The sequence below is a fragment of the Astatotilapia calliptera genome, chromosome 13 (assembly GCF_900246225.1).
Source record: "Astatotilapia calliptera chromosome 13, fAstCal1.2, whole genome shotgun sequence".
NCBI lineage: Eukaryota > Metazoa > Chordata > Actinopteri > Cichliformes > Cichlidae > Astatotilapia > Astatotilapia calliptera.
The window spans coordinates 25,727,032-25,747,623 of NC_039314.1; the positions used below are offsets into that span (position 1 = coordinate 25,727,032).

At 38.3% G+C, this 20,592-nt stretch overlaps 3 protein-coding genes across 6 annotated transcripts; 1 reads left to right on the forward strand and 2 right to left on the reverse strand.

Annotated features, from left to right (window-relative positions):
- Positions 1–5: 5 nt before the first annotated feature.
- On the reverse strand, positions 6–11,966 carry supt3h (SPT3 homolog, SAGA and STAGA complex component). 4 transcript variants are annotated; one of them, XM_026189904.1, is made up of 12 exons: positions 11,888–11,966; positions 8,202–8,305; positions 4,843–4,927; positions 4,479–4,565; positions 4,223–4,319; positions 3,026–3,156; positions 2,720–2,795; positions 2,236–2,348; positions 2,052–2,156; positions 1,817–1,945; positions 806–895; positions 6–136 (listed from the first exon to the last, which is right to left on the reverse strand). In XM_026189904.1, exons 2-12 carry the CDS (start codon positions 8,291–8,293, stop codon positions 95–97), a joined length of 1,047 nt encoding a protein of 348 aa, XP_026045689.1. In that variant the 5' UTR covers positions 8,294–8,305; positions 11,888–11,966; the 3' UTR covers positions 6–94. The 4 variants fall into 4 exon arrangements, with proteins under 4 accessions (XP_026045689.1, XP_026045688.1, XP_026045690.1 ...); XM_026189903.1 differs by having other exon boundaries at positions 1,817–1,948; XM_026189905.1 differs by lacking the exons at positions 4,843–4,927; positions 11,888–11,966 and having other exon boundaries at positions 1,817–1,948; positions 8,202–8,265.
- A 471-nt stretch (positions 11,967–12,437) lies between these two features.
- runx2a (RUNX family transcription factor 2a) lies at positions 12,438–14,461 on the forward strand. The gene is made up of 6 exons (XM_026190959.1): positions 12,438–12,443; positions 12,533–12,709; positions 12,835–12,994; positions 13,591–13,695; positions 13,782–13,856; positions 14,079–14,461. Exons 1-6 carry the CDS (start codon positions 12,438–12,440, stop codon positions 14,423–14,425), a joined length of 870 nt encoding a protein of 289 aa, XP_026046744.1. The 3' UTR covers positions 14,426–14,461.
- A 516-nt stretch (positions 14,462–14,977) lies between these two features.
- Positions 14,978–20,385, reverse strand: LOC113035172 (follistatin-related protein 1-like). The gene is made up of 11 exons (XM_026190512.1): positions 20,327–20,385; positions 19,999–20,073; positions 17,679–17,768; positions 17,405–17,534; positions 17,291–17,320; positions 17,077–17,198; positions 16,675–16,793; positions 16,384–16,496; positions 15,745–15,855; positions 15,546–15,646; positions 14,978–15,175 (listed from the first exon to the last, which is right to left on the reverse strand). Exons 1-11 carry the CDS (start codon positions 20,330–20,332, stop codon positions 15,152–15,154), a joined length of 921 nt encoding a protein of 306 aa, XP_026046297.1. The 5' UTR covers positions 20,333–20,385; the 3' UTR covers positions 14,978–15,151.
- Positions 20,386–20,592: the final 207 nt, after the last annotated feature.

Below are 20,592 nucleotides of genomic sequence, written 5' to 3' on the forward strand. Positions count from 1 at the left end.
CCGGCTTACTGAAAAGTTTTTATTACAATAGAAATTGAAAAAAAAAATGTATAGAACAAAATCCAAGAATGTGCCTAAAATAATTGATGCGTCCTCAGCAGGTGAGGAAGGTCATCCCACTCCTGGAATAGGCACTCTGCCAGAGAGAGAAGATGGACGGCATGTTGTTCAGTAGGAAAAAACACATTTAAATTCCTGTCCAGAGTGTATTTCTGACACAAGGTACAGAGAGATTTGCTTCAAATAACTTTTTTTTTTTCTGGGGGGGTCTGGTAATAACTGGTTTGGTAGCAGAGTAATTGTTCTTTTCCTGCAACAAAACAGCGATTCACAGACGCTTTCTTGTGACAACCAAAATCACAAACATGACTAGTTACTCAGTACCAAAAAAGACCTAATGGTTTGTTTAAAATAATATAAAAATACCTCCCCACAACCCACATTTGTGCACAAAAAAACGACTGCTGTGGGAAAATCCTACCTTTGTTAACTTTTTTTTAAATGTCACATTTGCATTCAACTGAACTTTGAATCCTATTTCACAAAAAGCAAGGAATGCTCGTTTTGACTCCGATCTGGATCGGTGAGCATGAAGGACAAATTAAAGTTATTGATTCAGCAATCACTAACTTTAATCTTACAGGTTAAGACATGTACAGAAAAAGTAAAACATCTAAACCAACACTTTAAATTAAGAGTATTTTATGCATTAGTTATACGACTTTTAACCCATGAATTTTTAAAAAAAAAAAAAGAAAATAATCAGCTGTGGAAAAGTTGTGTAAGTTTCTCATTGTGTACATACTGTGTGTCTGTAGTTGTATCTTCTAATAGCCTCTCGGATGTGACAGGGCTGGATCGCTCCGCTGGGAGGCTCCACTGTAGCCGGACAGCTCTGAAGCACAATCATGAGTAATAAGTATTAACACAAATACAACAGAGGACGCAATGGAATGTTTTGGATGTTTCCTTTAGGAACGTGGAGTTTTCCATGAGCTGAAAATGGTCACCTTGTCTTGTGTGTTCAGAGACTTACATTTAGCAATTAGCAATAACATCAGTTATTATGTACATTAAGAAAATTAACAGAGGAGTTCATACTCTACATCTGCACAGAAGACTTTCTCCTAAAAAGACACATTAAAGTCTGACTCGTCAAAAATTAGTACAATCAAGAGATTAATACAGCAAAATGTTTGTTATTGTCAGAGCATTTATTCATTATTTATCATAAGTCCTTCTAAAAATATGATCAAGCAAATAAATGTACAATAAATCACAACAATTATTGGCTTCTTTAGTTGTACCTGGGGTCCAAACTTTAGACCCATTTAACCCAGACACTCCTGCTTAGATTCAGGACTATTAACATGTGTTTTGATCTCTAGAGTTATACTGAATCTCAGTGCGTTTCATTTAAAATGAAAACCACTGGTTTGGAATCATACCTGCAGTGACTTCTCTGACAACATTCATCATACAAAACAAACATTTATGCACCAGATACTTAATAATAATTTACAAGTTAAAAAGGATGTTTTACAGGGTGTATTTGTGCAGCCAAAAGCCCCTTAATCCCCCTACTCTGCGGCATCCTTTATTCCACGGTCGTGTCGATGACGATCTTTTGTTAAGCACACTTTATATAGATCTCATGTAAGGTTGTGATTCCATTCTGTTGACAAAACCTATCCAGAGGCAGACAAACGCCTTTGCTGAAACCTGCCGCCATAATTAAACTGCCTTTGTAATTTCTCCTGTGCCTTCATGATACACACAGACATTAAACTCATAGGAAACTGCAGCTGGGACTCACCTTTTTACGTTTCCTCTGCCTCGCCCTGCCATCCACACTGCCGTTACCTTGTAGGACGGGCTTTGACGAGTGTGAGGACCCTGGGGTGGAGGGAGGGGTGGCTTCAGGTGAGTCTGGATCCTTCTTCACCTGCTGGGGAGGAAGACGAAAGACAGATGATATTTACTCAGTAATATTATGACGGTAGCTTTAGCGATTGATAGGTCTCAATGTGTGATGAAGTGTGTGTATGCACCTCAGCATGTGTGTTGTAGTGGATGTAGCTGGCAGAGATCACATGACTGACTGGATTAGTCTTTGCTGTCATTTCCTGCTTCACCAAGAGCGACAAATCCACGATCTGAATGAAGGAAAAGCATTTTAAAACAGGGGAAAGCTTTTAAATTACACGCACATATGTGAAGTAATGAGTTAGTTACCTGGGCAACAGTCTCATAAGCGAGGTATGACAGGATCTCCATGGCCATGCTGTTGGGTTTCAGCTCCAGGCTGCTGCAGTCGAGCCAGTCCCGAAACTTTGAAGCTTTCTTAGCTTGGAGTGAGCACAAGTAAGCACACACGACAAGAGGTCAGACGGGCTTAAAATGCTGAAACTGATCCTGAATCAGGTTTTTACCGTACGTACCTTACGTTTTTAAATTTAGAAGTGAAATAATCAGCTGATTATTCAATTGGTGAACTAACAGGATAAAAACACAGTCCACAGCTTTATTTGCTTATTTATAAGATGCCCATAAACCATGATTTAGAGCACAGGTAGAGTCCGCATTAAAAAAATATACGCAACATCAAACCGACATGAAAGCAAACATTAGCAATAAAATGTAATCCTTTACTCCTTTTGTACCTATGACAGAATCAACTTCCTGAGACAGATACTAAGTGGGCCGTTTAAAATCTTACCAAAGCTGAGCTGTCGACTCTCACAGAACTCTGCGTACTGAGCCGGGTCCATATTCCGAGTCTGACGCTCCAAACGCTGAAGATTCAAATACACATAAAAACACTTAAAGTTAAATCTATAATCCCAAAAAGTTTCTCCCACTGAAAACATCCAGATGAGCAGAATCAACTTTTTGGGAAATCTTTATCCGGATGATTGAGCATGCGTCAAGGCGTTTTAAATCTATAAGTTCATATATGTGTCATTTACTTTCAAAACAGCCCTACTAATCAATCATTTTCATGCAGACATCGATGGGCTCTGACCTCCATCCTCTCCTGTTTGATGGGGTCTATTTCCTGACGTTCTGCTAATGACAGGAGTTCACCGGTCTGATCCATCCACACCAGGAAGTCCTGGGCCAGTCGCTGCCTCCGCTGGTTAGCACCAGCAGGACCTACAGCACCCAATTTGTTCACAAAAGACAAAAAAAGAAAGAAACACTTAAGATTAAAACCAGAGCTCAGTATTCACTTGGGTTTTGACTGTAGCATTTGAAGCTTTTTTTTGTACAGTGGTTTCTGAAAACGTTTGGATGCTGTAAAAATATATATTTTTAAAGATCTGCAAATTATTTAAAACCTATATGTAATTTAAGGTATTGCAAAAACAACATATCAAATGTGGGAACTAAGGTGAATTTTGTATTGTGCAATGTGCAATATGATAATGTTAAATTTCGCCTCTGTCAGTGCGCCCCAGGGCGGCTGTGGCTACAATGTAGCTTGCCATCACCAGTGTGTGAATGTGTGTGTGAATGGGTGGATGACTGGTTGTGTAAAGCGCTTTGGGGTCCTTAGGGACTAGTAAAAGCGCTATACAAATACAGACCATTTACCATTTAAGCCAACAAGACGGGACAAGACCATGTTTTCCAGTGTGTTGCATCACTTTTTTAAACAGAAACGTTTGGGAGCTGACGAGACCCTTATGTCTGACACATAATTGAAGTTCTTCAACTTAAAATTGGCTTTTTTTTTTGTTCCATAATGTGACACAAGTGTACACAAGCTTAACACCCGGACTTTTTAACTATAGTGCAATGCTGATACGATTTGACATCGCCTTGCAAATGTTAGTAATAGCAAATGTTAAGCATCAATGGTGCCATTACAGATGTGAAGCCAAACCATCACATATATCACTCAGCCTGTGTAAGAGGAGAGCGACCACATTCATAATGAGCTTTAAATTTTAACCAATCAGGCCACAGCACAATTCTGCATCAGTCCATGTGAAAGAAGTGTGAGCCAAGGAAAAAAAACAAACAAGTTTTTTCTTATTTAAACTATTTAAATGCTCTTTTCAAGAGTTTTAAATTCTATTTGTGGATGCAACAACAAGCTGAATGACTCAGATGTGCTCTTGAGCCCACGCATTGATTTCCACTCCAAAACAGGGTCACAGGGGTTTTATAATAACATTTAAAAGGTCTCTGTGTGTGTGTGAGGCTCTGTGTATACCTGATTCTGCCTGTGTGTCTTCATCCTCAAGAGTCTTGAGTATTTTGGATTTATAATCTCTAAACTGGAGATATTTTAATAATCTCGCCAACTTCCTCTGGTCAGTAGATTTTGAGGCATGAAGATAAAGAACAGAAAAAGGGGAGAGGAATTAGTTATTTCAAACCTTAAAAAAACAATAAAGGAAGAAAAGATTCATGGACATACAGTTTTGAATATTTAATGGGTTTTTTTTGTTCACGTGTGCATTTTGTACCTTGTCTCGCCTCATCAGGAATAAAATGTCCTCAGGTGAAATAACCCTCGAGCCACGCAGAGCCGCTCCCTCGCAGGCCTGATGCAGCTGAGAAATAAACCAATTGCTTCAGTAAAGTCAGAAATGAATTGCACTTATGCTTTAATATAATTACATTTAGGTTTTTTTGCTATTCAGAGGCTCCGAAATGAGACAGAATCGTGGATTTTTACAGCCACATCAGTTATACATGTAAGGGTTTTATTTGTCTGATGTGCTTTACTATTGTTCAGCCTGTAATTACCTCTTCAGGTGGTTTAGGCTTTGATCTTGAAGTTTGAACAGATAACTGTTACAGCGTTATATTTGTTATGTTGTATGTTACCATAGTAATGAGTTGTGTGTGTACAATATCCTCCACCAGCGCTGCAGTCTCTTGCAAAGGCCTGCGAGCGTCTCCCAGAGCAAACCTGAAAATCAAACACAACTATAATCATAGTTGTGCAGAGCCTTGCAGAGCTTCCAGTGCGTCAGTCGAATCTAATTACACTGCCACGTGCTAAAGAGCTGCTAATTGTTAAAGTCTAAAGTCATAACTCATTAACGTTTCTTAAACATAGCGCCGGTTGTGCTAACAGCACTCATTTTAAACTGCTGCTCTGAAAGATCACTTCTAACGGGTTACTTCTATCATTTTCCATTAATGAAGCCTGCCTCTTACCACCTTCACAAAATTAAAATTACTGTATTTATACACTGTTATTTAAAAGGTAAATATATTACATAATTAATCATAATAAGTAACAAAAAAGCTAAATATATGGTATGGATTTTTTTAAAGAGTGGATTTCCTGCAGAGAAACATACTTATATATTCTAAGTATATATTTTGTACATTATAACAGCTATAAGAATAGTTTTACAGCAGTTATATTTATTCTATCATCCATCCCTTTTTAAAAACCATTTATTCACCAAAGGTTTCAGGGAGGCTGAAGCCTCTTCCAGTTGGACAAGAAGCAAAGTACTTTATTTACCAAACAAGAAAGAAATGCCTTATAAAAACACAGAAATTTACCCAAAATAAATAAATTATGAATAACACATCGTTACTAACTATACAACAGCTAAAACCTGTGAATGGTGAGATATTTTATTAGTAATTTAAAGAGACATACAAAGATGCTCACATTCAACACTGTCATTACAGGACATTACCTTCATTTTTATTCTCACCATAAACCACTAACACTTGCAAATAATTAGAAACAGACTGGCTTGTTTGGAAGGGTTACCAGGAGAAAGCCCCTTCTCAAAAAAGAGAACATGGCAGTCAAACCACAAGACTGGAACAATCCCGTTTGGACAGACAAGACCAAAGTGAAGATGTTTGGCAATGACGCACAGCACCACGTTTGGAGAAAGCCAAACAAATCAAGTACGGGGGTACCTGGGCACCTTGCAGCCATTGAGTTGACTGTGAACTATTTCAAAGTATTCTGGGGTTAAGTGTAAGGTCATGTCAGATGGCTAAAACCCGACTGAAACTGGGTCATGCAACAGGACAATGATTCCAAGCACAGCAGCAAAACTACAGCACAATGGCTGAAAGAGACGAGAATCAAACTGCTGTAATGGATCAGACCTCAACTCAAGTGAAATGCTGTGAAGAATATGACAGACGGAGGAAGTCATACAGAAATCAATTAAATCAAGTTATTGCTGCTAAAAGTGGGGCGTACTTACTTTTTTACAGGTACTGTAAAACGCGCTGTCTCAGATGACTTTAGTCCTTTAAAGGATGCATCTCACACATTACTTTAAATACCTTTAATTGCATCCAAATTAAATGTAGCTGGATATTAAAACTTGTTTTGGTACTAACTGAAACATAGCAGGAGAAAAATTAGCAGATACTTTAAGTTGGTAGTGAGATTCAGTTCAGCTCAGATTTGTTAAAAATCTGGTGTGACTGCTTGTTTATAAACATTTTACATAAGTAAAGGAATCTTCATAAGATGAAAAGCAGTTCTTAATCTGTACGGTATTAAAGTTTTAAAATTTTTAACTATTAACTGTTACTAAACTAAACAAAAACATGATTTATTGTCTAAAAACAAGGCAGAGCTGAAGTTTTGGTTACTTTCCAAATAAACATGCAGCTAGTAAATGTGTCTGTGTATGTCTCTGTTTCTCTCTCACATACACACACACACACACACTAAGGTCAACAGGCCACACATACACCTTGACCACAATTTGGTCAAAACCTCAATTTGCATCCAGAAAGCCACTTCCATGATGGCAGACTAACGTAAACCCACATCCTGGAGCGCTTTCCTTCTCTCATTTCTTCTCTTTCCCACTCTCTCCTTTTATTTCTCTATGAAATACAAACACCTGATCGCCACCCCCACCATTCCCCTTGCTTAATCTCTGCCCCCCGGCCCTTTAACCTGCTCCCTGATTGGTTGTTTGTTGCTCTGTCATACAGGTGAGAGAGGTTTTGGTTTGGGGTTGTGGGCAGGTTGGCCTCAGGTTCGGAGGTTGGCTTCAGACTTTAGGTTGATTTTAGGTTTTGGGGTTTAGTCTGGTTTTAGCCTCTCTGACCACCAGCATCACCTCTCTGCAGCCCACACAAGGTGAGTACAGCAAAAGACACACAACACAAAGGAGGCTGCAGCAGGCATGTGGCTTCTTTAGAAAAAAAATCCTTCAGTAAGAATTTAAATATGACAGTTTTACGTGTAGTACTTCTAAAAAACCTAAGCAGAAAAAGTGACTTCATATTAGAAACTAAGTCAAAAAGTAATTTGTTATGGTACCGGAGTTGTCCAGTTGTTTTTAACTTTAACTTTAACTAACAGTTTTAACTAACAGTTGCTTTTAACAGTTGTTTTTAACTACATTTTTATTTTTAAAGATCTTTTTCCACTTTCACTGATTTATCCACTAATTATTTCCTCGACAGGATGATTTCAGAAAATGGTGAAAAATGCCGATTATTTATTAATGCTGAACCTTCCTGATTATTTCTTCTTTTCTAACTAAAAGGTCCAAAATCTAAATATATGGAGTTTCTTGTCACTTAATACAAGAAAATGTGATTATTTTAACCTAAAAATAAACTAATAATGAAAGAGTTGCTAATAAAAACTGATAAAACATTACATTCTGTATATACTGACCTACTGTCACTTACTGTGAATTTGTAGGAATGTTAATTAGATTTCTTTTTTTTTTTTCTTTTGTGCAGAGCAGTACTTTTTTCCATCAGTCATATTGACTGGTTGTGAATGTAAAGGTTAACTAAATGTCTAGAGACTTCAAGTCTGAACTGATTATCACTCGTGGCTCATGTCTCTGGATATGAGCCATTTAATTTCATACTTTTATGTTTTTGTTTTTCGTTTGTTTTGCTTGACATAAAACCAAATGTTACTTAAAGTTATACTTTAGCAATTTAAAAAATTAATTTCTTGAAATTCTTCTGAACTCTTTGTGCAAATGTGTTATATAAAATATTGAAATGAAGGGCTATGTGCTGTTTTCAGGCATCTGTTTTGGATTTGCAAAGTGTCATTAACCACAATGCTAATATTGTGGCTCTCTCCTTTAAAAAACAGGTTTCCATGGCTTCAAACAGTCTGTTCAGCAGCCCCAGCCCAATGCTGTACTGGGGTGAGACTCCTTCTCTTTGTTTGTTTGCGTGTGTGTGTGTGTGTGCGTGTGTGTGTGTCTTACATCATGCTCTGTAGCTCTGGGATAAAATTGATCCTGGAAGCTGGACGGTCTTTAGAGCTGGAGGGGGCGGAGCCAGCCATGGGACTGCTCATAACCACACCCACCTGATGAGAAAACCAAGACAGAACCACATTAAACTAGAGAGCAAAATTAATTTACAATCTTTTGAGTGAAGAAAAGATCTAACAATATTTTAACTTTTGTTCTCTCTTTAAATATACTTTATTGACTATAAGGTATACTTTGACTATATATAGTCAAAATATACTATATCTTCTTATATCATCTATTGACTGTACAAGAAGAGAACACCCCCAATATAAATGTCTGTGTAGGTTCTCAGTCATCAATGTCATCATAAAAGGCAGCTGGACCTCTTTAGGATTTAAAAGCAGTTTCGCCTCTCAGCCTCCTGAATGATTTCTGATAGCAGTGTTGAATATTCTACTAAAATCAGAGCGTGTTATAGTTTTCTTCTTTTCCCCCCTCCTTAATAAGGAATGAAATAAGGAATCTCGGTTAATTCTGAAAGCCTGCTTTGGGTCATTACTGCAGACTGAAAAGTCATTCTGTAAGCTAGTGTTCTGGTGTATCCACAGGCATGCTAACATTCATGCAGCTCCAAACACTCTGTCTGTTAATGCCGGTGTTCCAGATCTACTGGCGTTTAGATCAACTGGCGTTGGTCGAACAGATGTGTGGCAGACTTGCGTTTCAGGAGCTGCTACCGACAAACCAGCAAAAAAACGCCAAATGTGTCACCTGTGACACTTGTGAGGTTGTCTCAAACACACTCCGTCAGTCTTGATGCTGTTGAACAACAAAATGTTTAAAAATGTGGCGAGTTCACCTGGTGATATCCTCATGCGCGACGCGATCGCGAAAACAGCAAACAAGTAACACCACGCCGTTGTTGTTCACAGGACACAAAGAGTAAACGATCGGGAGACTGTTATCGTCGTTATCGTTCCCCTCGCACGGTTTATTCCTCCGAATTCAGCGTTTTTGCTTCACAACTACAGCGTGCTGTTTACTTTGTGCACTAACATGGAGTCGAGTCAACCAGCGCCACCTCTGGCCAAGTGCCACAGCCTACAGCCAGATCAACCTGTGACACACATCTGCACCACGTTTGAATTCGTGTCATGCACATTTGTACCTTTCAATTGTGTCTGTTTGTGCGTCATGCAAATAAACCTTTGAAATGAATGAAATGATATCATATATTTATTATCAGCCTACATTTGTACAAAATGCCAAATGACATACACATAAGAATCACCATCCTGATATCAATACTTTTGCCCATACGAAAAATGTCGTGAACACACTAATATTTCACCAGTGTTGTAACATCACATGTCGTTAGCGTAGTCTGTCTGTGTCTGCCCTCTGCAAACAAACATGTTAGAGTTGGTTGTGATATACAGTCTGCATAAGTGTGGTCAATCTAATAAACATTTGTAAGGAGATGGCAGTTACTGTGAATGTACAGCAGGTGATTAGTAATAAACAGCCAGACAATGACTCTGATAATCTCATTCAATCTTGCAGATTGCACCTTCTGTGGAAAGTGGTACCACACGGTGTGTGTGGACTTCCCTTGTGCAGAAGGCGACTACAAATGTTGTGGGTGCTAAATAAACAGAAAAAAGTGATCCCTGTTGTCTTTGCTTACTGATTGTTTTTAGTGTTGACAATCCACATTGCTGGCATTGCATCTTTCAACATGTTTGTGGGCAGATTTGGATGTACCAGGGGTAAGTGCAGCCACTCAGCCTCTACTCACTGTGATCATAGCAGCAGGTGCAGATGTGTCACAAGTTAATCTAGTAGTGGGCTATGGTCATGTGTTAGTGGTGGGAACAGTCATATCCACTCACTCTCACTGGCTGTTTATTACTAATCACTGTGTAACTGCTGTGAATTCACAGTAACTGCCGTCTCCTTACAAATGTTCATTGGATTAACCACACTTATACAGACTGTATATAACTCCAGCCATGTTGATGAATTGCCTATATTGGCTGGAAATATTCATTTTCAGGGAAAAGACACAGACAGACTATGCTAGCGACATGTGATGTTACAACACTAATGAAATATCGATGTGTCATATTTGTCCAAGGCGTATTTCATTGTTATGGAAAAAGAGAATATCAAAATCATGATGACCAATTGGAGTGGTGATTTCTATGACTTTGTGTATATAATTTGGAATTTTGTACAAATGTAGGCTGATAATAAATACATGATATCATTTCATTCATTTCAAAGGTTTATTTGCATGACGCACAAACAGACACAATTGAAAGGTACAAATGTGCATGACACGAATTCAAACGTGGTGCAGATGTGTGTCACAGGTTGATCTGGCTGTAGGCTGTGGCACTTGGCCAGAGGTGGCGCTGGTTGACTCGACTCCATGTTAGTGCACAAAGTAAACAGCACGCTGTAGTTGTGAAGCAAAAACGCTGAATTCGGAGAAACAAACCGTGCGAGGGGAACGATAACGACGACAAGAGTCTCCCGATCGTTTACTCTTTGTGTCCTGTGAACAACAACGGCGTGGTGTTACTTGTTTGCTGTTTTCGCGATCGCGTCGCGCATGAGGATATCACCAGGTAAACTCGCCACATTTTTAAGCATTTTGTTGTTCAACAGCATCAAGACTGACGGAGTGTGTTTGAGACAACCTCACAAGTGTCACAGGTGACACATTTGGCGTTTTTTTGCTGGTTTGTCGGTAGCAGCTCCTGAAACGCAAGACTGACACACATCTGTTCGACCAACGCCAGTTGATCTAAACGCCAGTAGATCTGGAACACCGGCCAAGTTAATGCCAATAAAGTCCCAAGCTGAACAAAGTAACATTCATCTCATCTGCTTGAAACTTCTGAAAAGTTTCATCTTCAAGTTTAGTGGCAACGACCATAACTTCATTCACGCATGTGGATGTTATGTGCCGTCCTTTTCACTGTCTGAATAGAGACAGAAACTCAGGTACCCTCAGTATAGAACAGCTAAAGCAGCTCCAATTAGAAATACTGCAGCTTTTTTAGCTTCTTTTTTTTATCCTGATCGTTGCTGCATCTGAGATTGATCCTCCTGCATCATGTTTTTATCTATGTGAAGGAACCTGCTGGTTCATGTTACGGCTTTGTTGCACTTAGTCTCTACTTTGACAGATGTGTATGTGTGTCTTCTTTATACAGTGTGTGTGTGTGTGTGTGTGTGTGTGTGTGTGTGTGTGTGTGTGTGTGTGTTTCAAATGAAATAAATCACAATGCTGCACTTGTAGTTCACTTTCATGTGGTTTTAGTATTTTGGGATCACTTCATCTAAACAAATCAGAGCACAACAGAAGCCGAGCCAAGAGCCTAAAACAACAAAATAGCAGAACAGAGCTCGGGAGAATAAACACAACGTCCTAACACACGTTCACACACATACATAAATATAAAAACACACATACACACTCCTACAGTTGGACAGGTGGTGTGACCGCAGTAACTTCCCCTCCGGCAGTAAAATATGAATAATAATACAGCGCAGTTCCCTCATATTCAAACACTGCGGCGGCTGAAACACAATGCAGAAAAGAAACAAAGGAGGGAAAGAGGAGGGGAGGCGAAGAGGAGAACCAAAGACACATAGAAAAGCATAAAACAAGTAAAAACTCTCACCAGAGTCTGTCAGAGAGACGCTATTACTGTTAATGTTCTGGTTTTCTTCTGTTTTCGGCGCGATTTGATGACGCAAGGGACCGCGAGGGTGTGGTAGTTGTAGTTTTCTACATGTCCTGGTCGAAAGGCGCTACACTCCAGCTATGAGCTGTTAAATACAAGGTTAGCAGCTGAGATTACAGTTGAAGAAGATACACAGCTTAAGGGGGAAGTGTTTATACTCTAATCAGTACTCAGAATTTTAACATATCCACCATAGCGACACAGCTTTAACAAAATATGCTGTATATCTTTGAGCGCTCTCCTGCGGCAATCTCACTTGTATGGAGGACCAAACGGTCCAAAATTAAAAAGTAAATAAATGTATATAATTAGTAATGATTTTACAATACACATTTATGTATACAAATATAACTGGTGTTGGAGTTCTTTAGATTGAGGCAGTAGCTACAATAGCTAACCCTTTATTTAAATTGCCATCTAATATGACTCTTAATAAAGTCTGAATCTAAGACTGACTTCAGGAAATAAAAATATATTCAAGTCTAAAATGCATGTAATCTCAGAGAAAAGAACAAAAAATGAAAGACAAAATGGGATAAAAATGGACTTCTTTATTCCTATCGTTAAGATCCTGTGGTGAAGTGCCGCCTGTCACCATCAGCCAGCACTCGTCAACTGGATGAACAGGAGCTGAGGTGTCTCCACCAGTGCAGTACAGCTCCACCCAGAGGACTGGTCCCGACCGACAGCCCAAATTTCCTCTGCAGCAGCCTGCCTCAGCACTGGAGGTGTAATAAGACACTACCAAGAGCCTTTACTGTGAGTAATCTACATATACACTGGTGGTCTTTTTAAACCAAAATACAGTTTATTCATACTGAAAGAGTAAAAATCCTCTGTTCACAAAGATAAAAGACCTGTTACAATGTTTTTTCATGTCTCAGGTTGTTGCCCTGGGGAACGATGTGCCTGATGGCGTGGTTGTGACAGTGATGGCTGGCAATGATGAAAATGTTAGCGCCGAGCTACGTAATGCCACAGCCACCATGAAGCAAGGCTGTGCCCACTTCAACGACCTCCGCTTCATCGGCCGCAGCGGCAGAGGTATACAAACAGATACATGCAGCACTGTTACAAGTTATTCATACTTGTTTGTCAATAAACAAGAGGAAAGACTGCAGCCTGCCATCTTTACCACCTCTGTCTACACTGCTTACACTATTTGCAATTGCAGTGCCCTGCAATCACACAGTTAAAACATTTAGTTGTTGTTATATGTTTCTTTTAAATATTTGAATACCTGTAAAGTTAGATCAATAATCAAGCTATGGAGCCAGAATTAATTAACTCTAGTTAATTAATTAGTTTCTTAATCAATAACATCAGAGCAAAACTGAGTAAAAGAAAGCAAATCATGTGTAATCATGAGCACATTTAAATAAATTAAAAAGCCATAAGATTTAAAAGAAATAAAGAACACACTAAATACAATTAAGAGTATTAAAAATACATTTAAATATAATAGAAATAACGCTGGATAAAGTACATTAACAAATGAAAAGTTTTGAGCAGTCAAAGCAAAACAGTGAATAAGACAAAAAATTTGATTCAGTTAAGTAAATAAAAACAAAGTAGGCAAATGTATATAAAGTATACTCAACTAGTTTCATGTGTACATATGTTTTATTATCGTTTTAAAGGTAAGAGCTTCACCTTGACGATAAACGTGCTGACATCACCTCCTCAGATCGCCACCCTACACAGGGCCATCAAGATTACCGTGGACGGACCACGGCTGCCCAGACGTTAGTAAATACGAGTGAAAACAGTATGATTGGATCAATTCTGAGGTGATCCGGGCAGGTTTTAACATTATTTCTTCTGATCTCAGGTCAGAGGCAGAAGGAGATGAAGGCTGGAGTTTTTAGGCCCACCAGCAGCATCAGTAGCAGCACAGCTTCATCAGGTAAGACATAAAATGTCACAGCAAGAATGACACAGCAAGGCCACTGAAAATTAAAAACTATGTTGTTCATTTGTAATTTTAGTTTTTAGAAAGAAAACTTTCTCTTATGAAACAGTAGTGGGGCGTGGTCATGCTCATGTCACATGACAGCTGAGCAAACAACAAAAGAAGACAACGAGTTCTGGAGAAACACTGATGTTGATGCTTCTTGTCTCGCTTCAGAATGCAGATCCTTTCCTTCCACCTCTCTGTGGATGAATGAGTCCTTTCTGGGCCCAATGACCTCTTTGGCATCTTCATTCGCTCCTACTCCCAGAATGCACCACCTGCCTGCTCTCCCTTACTCTACCCAACCTCCTCCATACAGTTCCTATCTGTCTTCTCCTCCTCCTCCCCCCGCTCCGCTCAGCCACAGTGGTCCATTCCAGGCCGGCAGCTTCCACTACGGGCCCAACCAACCATTCCAAACCACAGGGGAGGACCGCAATGTTGTCACAGCACTGACCAATTACATTGAAGGGGCATGTCTTTCCATGAGAGGGGAGGAGCCTGTTTGGAGACCTTATTGATGATTGGATTTATTATTTTAGCATAATGTAAGCATTTAACCCATTTTAATGTTTTTCTATCTTTTTTCTTTCTTTTTTTCTCAGAATAAATCCTTAAACCTACATTCTTGATATTTTGTAAACTGTTATTTATTAAAACAACATTTGTATATATTGTGTTGAACAATGAATAATAAAAAAAAGAATTCGATAGTTGCTTCTCACGCTCATTTTTATTAGATAAAAAATGATACAAAAATAGCTTTCACTATCAAAACAGTTAAAGTAGTATCTCATTACAAACCTCAAGAAAACAAACAGCATTGGGGGCTGTTTGTTTGTTTCACTGATCATAAGAAATTAGATGTCATAAATACTTGTTCATTAATACAGAGGGAAATCAAAGTTTAGACAGAGTTATCAATCAAAAATTGAAAAAAACAAAAACGTGCTCATGTGTTCTTCAAAAGCCAGAAAATATAATTCCATTCTTTAAAAGTATAAAGCAATCAATAACAAATTAAAAACATTTTTTAAAAACTGGTTGTGAATTAGCAACCAACTTCAGTGCATTAAATTCAGGAAGTAAAATAAGAGGTAGAATAATGTTTAGAAGTGATTTAACAGTTCACACAAATAAAATGTGTTGAATCATTTATAAGAATAATAACAACAGCTATTTAAACTAAACCTGTTCCTCATGTTTGGAGCGGAAGGCCACTCAGTTGATAACTGGCTGTTGCGACCTCAGTTCTGCATGGTGACAGATGCCTGAAACAGGTAAAAGAGACGTTCATTGACCTGTAGGTAGTGTTTAAACTTATACCAATCATGTGTGCATCACATTGCTACAGAAGAATTTTGTAGTTGTACATTTAAATGACTTATTTAAGTGAATAGTTTTAATTAATAAAAAATATTCAATCAAAAATTATTGAAAACCTGGAAGTGGAACTCTTTCTGGTTGTGCCTTTCTGTTAAACTCCCTTACTCTGCAGTTTAATGCATTTATTTATTCAGAAGAAATAAATGTATTTTTGCCACTCTGGTCTAAATTTGAGTAACTTTTATGTTGAGATTAAACGTCTCTGTGAATAATAATTTAAAGGTTAATAATATTGTTTCAGGAGAGACTGTCGACCTGTAAAGCATTGAGTTCAGCCACCCTCCTGCTCCACTCTTCTTCGGTCATTTCTTCATCTTCTCCTCCTTCATCAGTATCTTCATCAACCTGATGCTCTCCTGAAACACATGTTGCAAAGATAAACACAGCAGCGGGCAGAAACAGAACAAATGCAGCAGTCATACAATACGACTACTGTTTTTAAGTGAACTCGCACCATTGCAGGTCAGAGTGGTGCACACCCAGTTTCCACAGGCGCACACACACTTGTTGCACTCCATCTGAGTTTCAGCTCCATCCTCAAAGACCTCGTCTTCCAGAGCACACTCTACACACATAAAACACAATGTAATAAACACAAGAACAGCTAACTTTCTTGTCCTTAAAAATATAAAAAGTTTCAGTTTTCAGTTTTTAATAAAAATTCTTGTAAAAGGAACAGATGCTGTAAAATGTGTGAAAATACATTGAAATAGTCCAAAATATGTGCTCTTCTTCACATTATCCAAAACTTTGCTTGGCTGATTCTAGCCCGTGAGTCTTGTGTTCGACACTCCTGATGTAGATCATACATTGAGTTAAACATACTTTGCCACTAAGTATGTGTTTGTGTAATTATATGTTCCTTTTTTGTTTGTTTATACATACATCCCCAAGTAGTAAACTCTTTGTTCTTGATTGTAAAGTGCAGTAAATAATAGTCTTCAAATGATAAACAGTGTTAGGATAAATCCAAAGCTGAATACAATGGAGAAAAGCAAATAGAAATCTTATAAAAATGTCAATCACACAAACACAAAAAGTGTTTGTTCAGTTTCATACTCTTATTTTGCTGCTTGTGTGTATGCATGTTTACTTCTCTCAGTTGGGTGGTAGGTGGGCGTAAGACAGTTGATAAACTCAGTCAAACTCAGCTTCCAGTCAGCATTTTCATCCGACAGCTCTATCAAAGCATCGACACACAGAGATCTAAGAAAAAGAAAGAAGTAAGAGACAAATGACTGGAGAAGTCTGGATATGGAGTTTTAACAGCCATTTAATTTCTAAAATGATGTGCAAAATGTGTGCTGCAATATACAAACAAAACAACAAAACAAAACGCGAAACAATTAGAAGAACAAACTCTCAGCGATGAAAAAACGAATACCTCAGCAGCAGGTTAGTCTGCAGAGTGTCTGAGTATGTGATGTTGAGTGCCGTCTCATTGTGCTTCAGGAATCGCAGAAATTCATTCGAATCAAGCTGTGAATCCCCATCATCATACGCCTGTGACACAAAAACACCATCAACAACTGCATTCAAAATCTTTTACCTCTTATTCACAGATATTCTCATATATTACTCCTTCTCTAACTAGGAAGTGAATATATTAAGAATGACTATGCAAGCAGTCAGTGTCAGAATCCATGTAAGTTAATAAATGGTTACAATAATGGTATATCATAAGGCTGAAGCTATGCAAGATAATAAGCTAAAATGTATCATTTCTTCCTACAAGTGACTAACAGATACATTTGTAATTATTATACAGTGTATGAAGTATTCACACCTGAAAATATGTCTGAAGGATGTCACCGGCTGATGTGTTTGAGGCCAGATCTTCAGCTTCTTTCTGAATCCACTGGATCACTCTCTCTCTCATCCAGTCACGATCAGATAGGAAACACACGACTGCAAGCGTGAAGCATGAAAAAGAGACCGGCTTTAGACAGCCACTCAAATTTGCTGAATTGTGTAAAAATGTGAAATATTTCGTGACTTACTGGGGCTCACATTGGCCTTTGTTGGTTTCTCTGCAAATAGAAACACACACAAATCCTTCATGACTGCACAAGCTTCACTCAAAGCTTAAAGAGTTTGTGTTTGTGGAAACTGACCCAGACAGTGTCCTCTGTGCTCCACGTGTATCTTGGTCTGGGTGATGCAGGCGTCTCTGTGCAGTTCACAGTGATTCCTGTAGGATTTTCCGTTGCTGCCACACACCCAGTGCTCTGACATGTCACACTGCTGCAAAGGAAATAAAACAGGCTCGTCAATAGAAGATTACCAAAAAATGGTAGCTGCAGAAATATTACCTGCAGCCTTTCCCTAAACTAATACAGACGTACACATTTACAAGTACACATGTTTGCTAGTTATCAGTACCTTTACCTGTAAACAGCGACAGACTGGTTCTCCTCGGTCAGTCGATACACACTCTCTACCTGCACCGCAGAAAGTCCTGGCACACACCGACTCATCCTAACACAGAAGAACACACAGGGACAAAGACATTGTCATCACAGTGAAGAGAATTGGGAAGAGTGGAGGAATAATTTGGGATGGGTGTGCTCCACATTCCAGATGGTGACCTTTGACCTTCGTCTGAAAGGCCACATGGCACGTTGAATGACCATGACTTTCTCCCTCTCTCGCACACACAAACACACACAGACAAAATGTATTGGAGCAGCTGCGAAGCGATGCATCTCATTTTAAATTCTGTCTTCTTCAGGACTTTTTCATTGTTTATAATTTAAAATTTAATTTCACCACCTCCATTTCTGAGTGAGACAAAAACTGATTTATCAACAAATGTCCATTTAAACCCAGTTACATATTAAAGAAACTGAAAGAATTAAATGTGAATGTATAGAAAATAATATATTAAACACCAAATTAAGATGCAGCTGATAAGTAAAATGTTGTTATAACCAATGTAAATATGGGCAAAGCACTGTTATAATATATTGTAATATTATTAAATATTTATATAAATATTATATAAATATTATTTTAGGCAATTTTAATAAACTTATTCAAAAGCCAACATTTTGGAGGCAAATGAGAAATGCTGAACAAAAATGATTATAATGATAAAAAATAAAAAAAATAATGATTACCTGTGAAATATTTTGTTTTCTTTATTATATTCAGAGTCTTGTGTTGTATTTATTTCCATCCCTGTACTGATTACCTGACAGCAGGTAATCAGTGCAACATAAACTCACTAAAACAGCTGAAAAACAGACGAGATTCAGATGATAATTCTCAGTAAGTTCATCATGTTTATGATATGACAAGCCAAGATTTCCTTTTCAAAGTGTTCTTAAAGAGACAGTGAATAAATACTCAATACACAGAGGAACAAAATTACACTCTGATTCCTGACATTCCTCTTTATTAACAGGATGGAAAACCTGAAAATGAAAAACATTTTTGAAATCATGTATTCCCAAAGCTCTACCATAAGGACATCTTAACTCAGGCTCCAGCAGTAATCTTCACTTTGATCTCAGGACAGTTTTTTAAATGACAGAGGACTGCACAAACTCGTCACTTTAAAGAAATGTTCTCACTTTAGTGAAATGTCTTCACTCCCAGATTGTTCTACACAAAGACACAGAAGGGTGCACACACACACACACACACACACACACACACACACACACACACACACACACACAATAGGTACATCTGTCGCCTGTGGCTGTCCAGCTGACACCTGCTGCACTGAAAACCTGCTGTTAGCAACCAGCTGACGGTACGGAACACACACACACACACGCACACGCACACACACACACACACACACACACACACCGCAGTAATGTTTTCGGTGTAATTATGAGTATATGTCTTATTTACTTTGTTTGGCTGCAAACCAAGTTTCTGGATTTGTTCTTTCGTTCTCTCGTTCTCTCTTTTATATTTTCTCTTCTCTTTCCTTCCCTTAGTCAACCTCATTATTCTCTTCTCTAACAATCCTGTTCTTCTTCTGCATGAACATTGTGTAGATTTTCAATTCTGCAGTAATCCATTTTTCCCTTAAAAGTCCTTTTGGATTCTGTTCTGTCTTTTTTGTAACATTTCTGATTTATTGTATTTTTTCATTTTTTATCCCGATGTATTTTTATTAATTGGCTGTTGTGTACGACATATACATTTAAAAAGACATGTTGGAGTTACTCTATTCACATTTTTCAAAAAGTGTTTTTATCTCATGATTGTTGAAACCTTTGAAGTAAAGTAAATTTTAATGTGTGTCACCATATGTTTTTAATCTTCTTTCAAAGGTAACTTAAAAAAAGTTTCCATTGAAACTTGTTTTGAAACAAGCTTACTCATAGCAGAGTGTGTTTTCACCAAAATTACAGGTGGAGGGAGTGCGAGACACACCTGAGGACCTGTTCTATATTTCTGTGGGTTTCTATGTTGCCTTAAAAACATTTGCACAAAACACATACAGACACTTTCCTAAATCATGATTACCTCAACATATGCAAGCACACACCTGCCCGTAAACATCAGCTACTAACTAGTGAGTATTAGCAACAACAACAGTAACAACAAAAGCTTTTTTTAGTGTAATATTAAACATATTCTCATTAGTACTTAAACATAATAGAGCACTATAATTATTCCGCACACCTCTCAATTTCCATTTTATCAAAATAAAAACAAAACGACATATCTTCAGCAGTGAGTTTACCTTGGAAAGGGGAGAGGAGGACACAAGATGAAGGAAGAGGAGGAACTGCAGCAGGAGCACAGAGATGGTCAACATCTGAAGTGGACAGGAGTGGAACAATCATGATGCTGTCCAACAATAACAGAGGTAAAGCGGCACTCTAATGCATGATACCATCAGTAATGCTACTGTGAAAAATAAAATAGCAGTGAAGACTGAGTCTGATCATACTTTGTTCAGTAATTGCTGCAATCAGCCTGTAAGAACCAACTTGCCTGTACCCAAATTTCACTTTATAGCGAGTCTGTTCAAAGCTAAACACCCAAACTTCCAAAATGTCCTCATGTACCTGCATAGATGATGAGTTTATATCCAGCAGTGATCGGTGAAGACTCCTGCTTTGTTCTGCTGAAAAATGACAGCATGGTATGAGGAGAGAGAGAGAGAGGGAGAGAAGAGGAGGAGGAGTGATGCAGGAACAGAAAGAAGACCAGCTGTCCAGAGTCACCCCCACCCTTCTACCCCCCCAAGCCTCAGAAACACATAAAAACCCACTTGTCTTCTGTGGTAGGAATGATGAGTTAAAGGCACGCAACATGTTCAGACAACTTTAAA

Coding starts and splice junctions, on each gene's coding strand:
- supt3h (XM_026189903.1), bottom strand. CDS start 8,293: ATGAGCAGTCCCATGGCTGGCTCCGCCCCCTCCAGCTCTAAAGACCGT. Junction 1,949..2,051: donor ACTACAACACACATGCTGAG/GTGCATACACAC, acceptor CTTCCTCCCCAG/CAGGTGAAGAAGGATCCAGA. Junction 896..1,816: donor GGCAGAGGAAACGTAAAAAG/GTGAGTCCCAGC, acceptor ATTGTGCTTCAG/AGCTGTCCGGCTACAGTGGA.
- LOC113035172 (XM_026190512.1), bottom strand. Junction 17,321..17,404: donor GCACAGAGGACACTGTCTGG/GTCAGTTTCCAC, acceptor TTCTATTTGCAG/AGAAACCAACAAAGGCCAAT. Junction 17,199..17,290: donor AAAGGCCAATGTGAGCCCCA/GTAAGTCACGAA, acceptor TCACGCTTGCAG/TCGTGTGTTTCCTATCTGAT.
- runx2a (XM_026190959.1), top strand. Junction 12,995..13,590: donor CATCGGCCGCAGCGGCAGAG/GTATACAAACAG, acceptor ATCGTTTTAAAG/GTAAGAGCTTCACCTTGACG. Junction 13,857..14,078: donor TAGCAGCACAGCTTCATCAG/GTAAGACATAAA, acceptor GTCTCGCTTCAG/AATGCAGATCCTTTCCTTCC.